The 10,595-nt window shown below is 41.7% G+C and overlaps 1 protein-coding gene across 2 annotated transcripts in view; it reads left to right on the top strand.

The window, feature by feature from the left end:
• The first annotated feature begins 4,866 nt into the window (after positions 1 to 4,866).
• STXBP3 (syntaxin binding protein 3) overlaps positions 4,867 to 10,595 on the top strand; it is a 52,554-nt gene continuing 46,825 nt past the window's right edge. The window contains exon 1 of one of the 2 annotated variants that reach the window (XM_028102025.2): positions 4,867 to 4,970. In XM_028102025.2, coding sequence (XP_027957826.1) covers positions 4,922 to 4,970 — 49 coding nt within the window. In that variant the 5' untranslated portion in view covers positions 4,867 to 4,921. The remainder of the gene's footprint in view (positions 4,971 to 10,595) is intronic. The other variant, XM_028102026.2, reaches the window with a different exon arrangement.

Raw genomic sequence — 10,595 nt, 5'->3', positions numbered from 1 at the left:
GGTTGGAGAAAGCAGCTTCCAGGACAGCCTTTGTAGTGTCCGCCAAGCCAGAGCATCATGTGATGTTTTCTCTGCGTGAGCATCTGGGCAAGCAGAGCTGCTGGCCTGTTGCTGGAAGGATTGCAGTCAAGGTTGTGAGTGAGCAAAGGCCAATGGAGGGACAGCCAAGGCAAAGCCTTCCTCAGTGGCAGACTGACATGCACACGTCTTTTGTGGGGAGGACCATCAATCTTGTTGGTCACATCCCCCACTCACACTGGACTATTTTCATCTTTGGAGAGGAAAGACAATGATATATAAATCTGTTGTACCTAGGAAAATGTTTGTCCTTTGAAGGCTTATTAAAAAATAGTGTGGGGGCGCCTGAGTGGCTTAGTTGTTAAGCGTCTGCCTTTGGCTCAGGTCATGATTCCGGGGTCCTGGGATCGAGCCCCATATCGGGCTCCCTGCTCCGCGGGAAGCCTGCTTCTCCCTGTTCCACTCCCCCTGCTTGTGTTCCCTCTCTGTGTCTCTGTCAAATAAATAAAATCTTAAAAAGAAAAAATAGTGTGAGTAGGGGCACCTGGGTGGCTCAGCCGGTTAAGCGTCTGCCTTCAGCTCACATCATGATCCTGGGGTCCTGGGATGGAGTCCCTGCATCATGCCCCCTGCTCAGCACAGGAGCCTGCTTCTTCCTTTCCTTCTGCTGCTCCCCCTGCTTATGCTCTCTGTCTCTCTTTCTCTGTCCAATAAATAATTAAATCTTTTAAAAAAATAGTGTGAGTAGGAAAAACAGCGTTTGTTGCATCAGAGAGCACCACAGAGTAGGGCTGAGTTTAATTCACTCTTGTTCTTAAGCACCGGTATATGAACAGGAGCTGAACTAGGTGCCTCTACATCACTTGGAGGACTCATTGCTTAATAGGGATTTCCAGCCATCACCTCTGGAGATTCTAATTCAGTACATCTGGGACCAGGCTTGGGACTCTAGTTTTAACAAACTCGCCAAGTGACACGTGGCCAGGTTTAGAGAAACTTAAAAGGTTTGCATTGGTGACTTCTTTCCTGAAGCAAAATTTTAGGCTAAGGAGTATTAAAAGATAAACTGGGGCATATTAAACATTTTAAGAGTTTGAACAGAACCTGATTCTAATTTGATAGCATCAAACCAGAAGTGGTTAGGAGCACTCTACTGTCAGGATCTCAAGGAAAGACCTTCATAAAGAAGAGATAGAAGGAAAGCAATATTATTTGATTGGCTATAGCTTAAGGGGTTTCCATATTTGAGAAAGCCTATTTGGCTGTTTGGTTGGCCTTAGATTATGATTTTTTTTCTTAAGATTTCATTTATTTATTCGAGAGAGAGAGCAAGCGTGAGCACAAGTAGGGGGAGGGAAGCAAGAAGCAGAATCCCCTGTTAAGCAGGGAGCCTGATGCGGGGCTCGATCCCAGCACCCTGGGAATCATAACATAAGCTGAAGGCAGATGCTTAACCAAGCCACCCAGGAGCCCCAGATTCTGATTTCTTTTTTTTTTTTTTAAAGATTTTATTTATTTATTTGAGAGAGAGAATGAGAGATAGAGAGCACGAGAGGGAAGAGGGTCGGAGGGAAGAGGGTCAGAGGGAGAAGCAGACCCCCTGCTGAGCAGGGAGCCCGATGTGGGACTCAATCCCGGGACTCCAGGATCATGACCTGAGCTGAAGGCAGTCGCTTAACCAACCGAGCCACCCAGGCGCCCCCAGATTCTGATTTCTTAACCTTGAGACACTATAGGCTTAGGTTTTGGTTTGCTTACACAGGCTGCCAAGACATTAGAACCACCTCAGTTTAATGGCCTCTTTGTTTAACAGAAGATAGAGGGCTGTGACATGTGAGGAAAGATTGGTGAGAAGATCTGGAGGGGTCTATGAGGTTCAGAGTGGGTCCGTGCCATGTGAGGGCAACCATGAACTGGGGCAGTGTTCTGGGCTGTGGTGCAGGGCCCATGTGAGACTGTGGTGAACCCACTTGCCAGCAGGTGTTCTCTCCAAATAGAGCTGTGTCCATGGCTGACTGGAATGGCCAAAGAGCCAAGGGCTAAGGCCAAATGAAGGTCAGAATCCTTGGTTCTAGGACACTAGGGGGCTGGGACCAGTACATCTATACCTCATGAACACAGAAAATGAAATGACCATTTACTTTACCTAGGCAACTGACGCTGGGCTGTTTTGGTCAGAATTCCACAGAAGACAAGATGGTCCACACTGGGTGAACATAAAACCAAAACGTGGATGTAGCACATGTCCTTCTAGGTGCTTTCCACATACTCAGTTCATTCTCAGAACAACTTTATGAGCTATATATTATTCTTTTATACAGGTAAGAAATATAAGACTCAGAAAGGTCAAGTAACTCACTCATGTTTACACAGCTAACCAGTTGAAACAAAATTCTCAAGGGGCCAAGTAAATATGTAGCATTGATGAGACCTACTAATCCATGATATTTTTATGGAGACTATTTCTCTGGATTATCATGATTAAGTCATCAGTTATTAATGAAGAAGAACTGGGAATAAGATGGTGAGTGAGTGATCTGCCCTAACTTAAGAGCTTTTGGTTATTTTGATTAGTTTTCTTTTTTCAAATTCTTTCAAAACATCATAGGCAGATGTTTTGCCTCTGATCAGTGTTGTTGGATTTTACCTTACATTCTGCCATGTCATGTTCAGGAGACTCAAATTCCTTGTTCAATTTGCTTAGGCAAACAAACTAGAAGAGACAGCTCAGGGAGGTTATACAAAATTAGTCGAGCAAGGGAGGGTATGCAATATGGTACAACGGAAAAGGCAATGGTCTTGGAGCCATTCCAACGTCTTATATGATTTATTTAACTTCTGAATCTCAGTTTTCACATCTGTAAAATGGCAATAAGTGTTTTCATCTTGTTGGGCGGTATCAGGTTTTATCACAGTTAACACATAAATGCAATGAAACTGAAGTGTTTGAAGTCACACTGCTACTAAGAGGCAGAGCCAGGATTTTAGGTTGTGGACCTGTATCTTTGTGAAGCTAAGGCACACATTTGTTCCACTATAACACACTGCCACCTTGGAATCTAGCCTTCAGGGGCATGAGCCACAGCTGTATCCCATGTGATCCAAGTCAAACTTCCAAGCCCAGAGGGCCTTTCTGTGTCATTCCCTGGCACCTGGAGGCACTTCACCCACCTCATTCCTCTGTCTTGGTTTGACTCTTTAGGGCAAGGAGCTCCATTTCAGAGGGTGAGTCTGCACTGTCATGTCTTCTTCTTATGGGTTGGGGCCCCACCTCCTATACTAAGCAGAATCTGATTTTCAATTGCAGAGGGAGAGGGAAATAATGTGTTCATTTGTTTAAGACTCGAGCAGCTGAGCCGATTTAACGTAGGTTTAAGAGGCCGGGGTTCCAGGTTCCATTCCCATATAAGCCATGAATGGAAAAACCATTAATGCCACAGGTTGCGCTTGAACCCATTTTATGGCTGTTTTTATTCTTCATTCTCCTTTTCTCTCCTACAGAGATATATTGCAAATTATCCCATAGACTACTCTATTGCTTTCTGTGTAGCTTATGCCTTATCCTAGTCCTCACTCCACCACAAGGTATCAGTTTCCTTGTCTTTAACGGTTGCTTTGAGGATCAGCGAGATAATCCACTTACCATGATACCTTGCATATAATAGCACTCAGTAAATACTAGCCATTCTTTTTTTTAAGTTTTTTTTAAAGATTTTTTATTTTTATTTATTCATGAGAGACAGAGAGAGAGACAGAGAGAGAGACAGAGAGAGAGACAGAGAGAGAGACAGAGGGAGAAGCAGGCTCCCAAGGAGCAGGGAGCCCGATGCGGGACCCGATCCCAGGGCTCCGGGATCATGACCTGAGCCGAAGGCAGACGCCCAACCATCTGAGCCACCCAGGCGCCCAATATTAGCCATTATTATTACGAGTATAGTAACTAACCATTTTCACTTTGCTATTAAGACTATTGGTTCTTTGCAAATCTGTAGGAAAGTCTACTTTCTGACTGTATATGATGGCTATGTCACAGATGGGGCTCTCAGCAACTAAATTGATTTATTTTGTGACTGATTACTTTGATTTCACCTCAAAAGAACCCTCTCGGGAAATACCTCGGTGCCAAAAATTTAAAAAAAATTTTTTTTCTCCTTACTTGTTAGTGAGAGAGCACGAACGCGCACACACGCAGGGGAAGCGAGACTCGATCCCAGGACCCTAAGATCATGACCTGAGCCCAAGACAGAGGCTTAACCTACTAAACCACCCAGGCATCCCAAGGCATTTTCATTTTCAATCAACTTTTGACTACCTTCATCATGCCAGGAATGAAGATCTCAAAGGAGACTTAAAATTCTTCAGAAGTGGGTCTTTCATTTATTTGAGTGCCCTGAAAGTCTTGCATAGTTCCGGGCACACAGAAGGGGACCTCAGAGTTCTATACAATTATTATGTCCTCGAAAAATGAATAAAAAAACCTTTAAGGGATAAATTTTCTATTCGATAGTTGAGCTGGCCACTGAGTGTATTATGAATGGCTTCGCAAAGTGAAGACTTCTTTTGCAAAGAGAAGGAAGTACTTCTTCAAGTACTGTATGCTTGAATTCGGAATTTCTTAACATCGCGTTATCGCTCAACCCCCAGGCACCGTTTCGCTTTTCACAGGTCGACGAATTTCTGCTTGACGGAGCCTTCCGTTACGGAGCGCGCGCCGGCCCAGGCAGATTCCGCCCTCAGTGCGCAGCCTCCGTCCAGGGGTGGGCGGGAATCCCCTCGCAGTCGCGCGTGTCGTCACCGGAGGGCGCGGCCTGTGAGTGGGGGCGGAGCCACTCGAGCTTCTTTCTCCCTGCTAAAGTAGGTTGCGGGCGGGAGGCGGCCGCTGCTCTTCTGCAGTGTTGGGAAGATGGCGCCGCCGGTGACGGAACGGGGGCTGAAGAGCGTCGTGTGGCAGAGTGAGTGCGGTGGGGCAGGGGCTGAGAGAGGGAAGGCCAGGAGGCCGCCGCACCGTGCCTTGCTTTCCTGCCCCGGACCCGCAGTCTCTTGGGGAGCCGCCGCGGGCACTTGTTGCTTTGGGACCTGCGTCCCTGTTAGGACTTTTTCCTGCTTTCCTTCCCACCCCTCTTTCTTGCCAGCACCAGGGCATAGGCAGGGTGCGGGAGCAAGTGGCCTTCCTCCTCTCCTGGGGCACCCCCTCGCCTCGGCCTGGCTTTGGCCCCGAGGCCCCGCCCGGGTGAGCGGCCCCCAGCCTGGCTTTTTCTCCCGCGGCCCTTGTGCCTGTCTTCCGCGGTGCTCCCTACGCTCCTCGGCTCCGCCCGGAGCCCCACCAGTCGGTGATGTCTCTCCACCCCGGACAATCTGTGCACTGTTTCTGTAACCCGCCCCTCCCCTTCTCCCCACACTTGTTTCCAAAGACTGCTTATTCTGCATCTTCGTTTTAGTGCCAAGCAGGGTTTTATAACACTTCTCAGTGTCCTCTAAAAGAAAAACAAAATCTTTCTGTTAAATAGATCGTTATTCCTGTATTCCTAGAGGAGCCCACTTTCTAAAGAGTTCTTGAAAAAGAATCATTTGAATGATTAAATCTCGGGACAAAAACTGCACCTTCACTTCTCTCTCTACACTCTCTGGGCCACTCCCTGCTGTTAGGACTGTACTACTTACTGCTTGTTAGTTACAGATGTTCCGCTCTTCTGCCTTATCATCTACGATTTCATAAAAATCGCTCCAAACCGAGGCCTGCCAGGTTAGAGAAGGAATGAAACCACCAAACAGGAGGAACCATCGTTGTAGGACTTGCTGAGTTCAAATTAATTATGGCCTAGTAGTGGAAAAGGGAGTAACATCTAATTAGTATTTCTGACTCGGGCTTGTTAAGCAAAGGGTAGAAGTGACTTAACAAAATTCTGCGAGTTACAGAGTTCCTTGTGTAAAATTAAAACTCCAAATCAGTAACTGGCATATTGCTGAACATACTAGATACTAAAAACGACTGTATAATAGAAGGGGGAAAATAAGTTATGAGAACATGTTTTTTAAAATTTGATAATTATAAATTCGGCATTCTGTTTTTTAAGATTTGCATGGGTGACTTAAGATTTGGTAATATTTTTCAGTCACAATGGTATTTAAGTGCATTTATAAGAAAATGGGTAGTGAATTGCATTGTATAAATAATTTCCAAGATATATATGCTCCTTAACATCAGCATTTATCAGAAAAAAACAGTTAATGATAGTAACATCAGTTTTGATAGTGTGGAAACTGGGCAAGAGGGAAAGTTTAGTGATAACAAAGTTTCCGTCTAGTGCTGTTAACTTGAGATTGCACCAGGATGTCAGATGAAGTGTAAGATAAGACGGGAGACTGAAAGGAAGGAAAGCGATATCAGGGTTAAAAAATAGTTCTTTGAATCTTTGTATAAATAGAAACATAACTAAAAAACAAGATAACATTCATTCAGTATATAGGTAGTAAAGTAGAGAGAGAGACAGAAGAGGGACTCTTGAGTTCTGTTAGCAAAAGATGCTAGAGTCTGTAAGAAATGATGAAGGAATCTCCTAAGAGGTAGGGGAATCCTACATTTGACTAGGGAAGGGTTTTGTTAGATTGAAGATAATACAGTTAGGTCATGGTAGAAAGCTAAATAACTTAACCTTCAATTTACCCAAAATGTAGGGAGAAGGAAACTAATATTTCTTAAACATTTATTCTGTGCCAGGCATTATTCTTTACATCTATTAAAATTTGGTAAGAATTATTATCTTTATTTCATATATGTTAAAACTGATACAGCTATTATCATAGCTGTGTTATTTATAATAGCCAAAAAAAATCAACCCAAATACCCATGGATTGAAGAATAGGTAAATAACAAGCGGTATGTCCCTACAATGGACTATTAGGCAATAAAAAGAAATGAAGTACTGATAGATGTGACAATATTGAGGAATCTTGAAAAAGCTGTGCCAGATGAAAGAAGCCATGCACAAATAACCACCTATTGTATAACTCCATTTACATTAAATGTCCACAATTGAGAAATATATAGAGACAGTAGATTAGCAGTTGTGTATGTCTGCGGGGAGGAGAAGATGGGGAGACTCAGGGATAATGGCTAAGGGGATGGTTTCCTTTTGGAGTAATGAAAAGGTTCTAAAATTGATTATGGTGGTGGATGCACAACTCTGAATATACTAAAAGCTAATTGTACACTTTGGGTGAATTATATGGTATACAAATTATATCTCAATAAAGCTATTTTTTAGAAACCCGATAGAGCTATTAAATTTAGACTTAGTATTCACACCCAGATCTTTCTGGCTGCAGAGTTAACATGTCACGTGTCTGTGATTTTCTATAATGTTTAATTTAAACCTAGTTCAGAGGCTTATCTTATGCCCAGTCTTTTACAATAGCCTCTGCCTCCTAATTAACCCTCCAAACCCTTGTTCTCAGTCTATCTGGCCAATAGCTGCCAGAATAACTTTCTTGTAACAGTGCAGTGCTGTGATCATGCTGATCTCCTGCTTGAAGACCAGTGGAGAGAGACCCCTCCTGTTGTCTAGAGATGATTTCAAATACTTAGTCTGCTTTTGAAGACTTATAACCTGACCTTAACCTACCTTATTATCTACTTTTCCCTTGTATGATCTTGATGTTCAACTAGTCTATACTGTTGACTCTTCTTGAAATCATCTCCATCTTTATGCCAATTTCGGTCTAGAATGCTCCCCTTATGCCTGTTCTTCACCTATCCAAATTTTAGCTAGCCTTCAAGTGTTGGCTCAGATGGGGCTACTATCTCCATAATGGTTTCTTATTTTAACCCAGCCTCTTATATTTCTGTAGCATTTGGTTTATCCTTCTCAAATGGCACTTTTCATTACTGCCTAATGTCTCTTGATAAGCTTTTTAAAGTTGGGTCCACTGTTGTGTCTTTTAGAGCTTTAAATTCCAAATAGGCTCTAGCAAAATGCAAATGCTTGTTAACAGTGAACAGTAGATTAGTTTTATAATTTTCTCCATTTTTTGCTACCCAAAGTTCCCCATTTAGTCAATAAATATTACTGAATTCCTATGGGAATACAGCAATAGAAGGCAGACAAGTTCCCAGCCTTCTCGAAGCTTGCATTCAAGTAGGGAATACTAAAAAATAAAAATAATAAATATAATTTCAGTTTGTGTTCTATATATGGGGGGGCTATTTTAACTAGATGGATCAGGAAAGGTTTCTCTAAGTAGGTGACATTTGAGCTGAGACCAAAACTGTGAGAAGGGAGCAGCCTTTAGGGACTGTCTTAAAACCACTTTTTTTTTAAAAACTTTACTATTTTGAGTGCAAAGGCTATATTTATTTACAAAACTAATATCCGTACTTAAAATCAGTTAAAGTTTCTGGTGCTTGGTATTGCTCATTTGAAACTTTTTGCTACAGGAAAGCAGTAGCAAAAATATCACTGATAAAAGGGTTTTATTTATTTATTTATTTTTAACCTTTTATTTATTCATTTGACAGAGATAGATACAGCAAGACAGGGAACACAAGCAGGGGGAGTGGGAGAGGGGGAGAAGCTGGCCTTCCACGGAGTGGGGAGCCCGATGTGGGGCTCCATCCCAGGACCCTGGGACCATGACCTGAGCCGAAGGCAGACGCTTAACGACTGAGCCACCCGGGCGCCCCCTGATATAAGGTTTTAAATAAAAATTTGATGAAGTTTATTTAAAAAATAAAGCCGCAAAAAAAAAAAAAACCCCAGCAAAACAAGAGTAATTAAATCAACCTCCAAGCAAGCTCAAGCCACCTGTGGCATTTTTTTTTCCTTAATGCAGTCTTTTTTTCTTGTCTGTAAACAGTAGTCTGATGTCTGTGATTCATAGCACTTATTTTACAGGAAATGTTAAGAGAAAGTTGATCGAGAAAAATTACGAATAAAAGTAATCAGAATGTATTTAAGCCAGTCCTTTACACGTTTAATCAGAAGCTTTTCCCCTTTTTCACATTATCCTTTTAGTCCTTATATAGCTAGATATATTTTTTATTATTTGTCATTCTGTGACTTCCTTTTTTTAAATACCTAACACTGGCATAGCATTGTCCATGCTATTGCTTAATCTTTGCTATTAACATTTTTAAATGTCTAAATACCTTGATGTGGCAAAAAAATTTTGATAGCAGAAGATTGTCCCAGCCTCTTTCCAGATACAGCCACTCTTAGGTTTCTTACAAATTCTTCTACAAGTTTTCCGTGCAAATAGAAGCATGTATGAAATATATTTCTGTTTTAATCAATTGTTTTTGTTTTATGTATTTTTTCATTCTGGTCATTTTAAGTTTATTTTATCAAGCAAAATTTTATTTTAATTTTTGGATATCTGCAAGTCATATATTAATCAGTATTAATTGAGTATCTACTCTATGCTGCACACTATTTTAGGTGCATATATCTTGACTTCCTGGAATTCACAGTTCAGTGGGAGGTGATGGTACACAAGTAGCACGTGCTGTATTAGTGCAAAAAGGTTTCGTGGGAGAAGAGAAAAAAAAAAAGGAATCATTTCCTCTCTGGGAGTCGATCAAGGAAGACTCCACAAAGAGGAAGTGCAATTGAAATGTGGTAGGATTTTGCCAGAGGGAAATCTGAACCATGGCCCAACATGAAAAAGTACAGTATATTTTTTGTAAAGATTTTATTTATTTATTTGACAGAGAGAGACACAGCGAGAGAGGGAACACAAGTAGGAGGAGTGGGAGAGGGAGAAGCAGGCTTCCCACGGAGCAGGGAACCCGATGCGGGGCTCGATCCCAGGACCAGACCATGACCTGAGCTGAAGGCAGACGTTTAATGACTGAACCACCCAGGTGCCCTGAAAAAGTACAATTTTTATGGGAGAGGCAATAATTCCTTTTGCAAGGAATAGGGTGATGAAGACTAAAACGCAGGTTGGAGCTAAATAGTTTAGACATAGTGAGGAACCATTAAAAAGGAAAGTTTTTTTTCTCTCAAATATCAGTCATTAGCAAAAAAAAAATCACTAACATTTTTGAGATTCTGTTGAAACAATGCTGAAAGGAAGTTGTTTTCTTATTTCTGTTGAAGGGAAATGACTCTTAAGATTTCATTAAGCATATGGTAAAGTGTGCTAATGCTAAGTGTACAGCTGGATGAATTTTCATCCATGTAACTACCACCTAGATCAAGATACAGAATGTTTCCAAGTACCCCATAACCCTTCCCAGTCCAAATCCTACCTTCTTCCCCAGAATAACTACTATTCTGACTTATATTGCCATTAAATAATTTTGTTAACGGTAGCTTTTTATTTTTACACCTTTATATTTAAGAGAGAAACCCTCCAGACCTTACACTGTTAAGTATTTTCTTTACAGAAATAAATGCAGAAATTACTAAGTCGCTACCTAGAAATATTAGCATTTTAATATTTGCCTTTGTATACATTTAGTTGGTCTTAAAGTAGTCCTCAGTTTTCATATGTTCTACTTTCATACAGTTTTTAAACAGTGTGCCTTGAAAGCCCTAAATGGTTTTTCCCATGTGCATTTCAGTCTGTTTTATTCA

This window comes from Eumetopias jubatus, unplaced genomic scaffold (genome assembly GCF_037043125.1).
Source record: "Eumetopias jubatus isolate StellerSeaLion01/CBP00866 unplaced genomic scaffold, mEumJub1_p1.0 scaffold_4, whole genome shotgun sequence".
Classification (NCBI taxonomy): Eukaryota; Metazoa; Chordata; class Mammalia; order Carnivora; family Otariidae; genus Eumetopias; species Eumetopias jubatus.
Note: the sequence above shows the minus strand (reverse complement) of the source record. Positions and strands in the feature narration are given on the sequence as shown.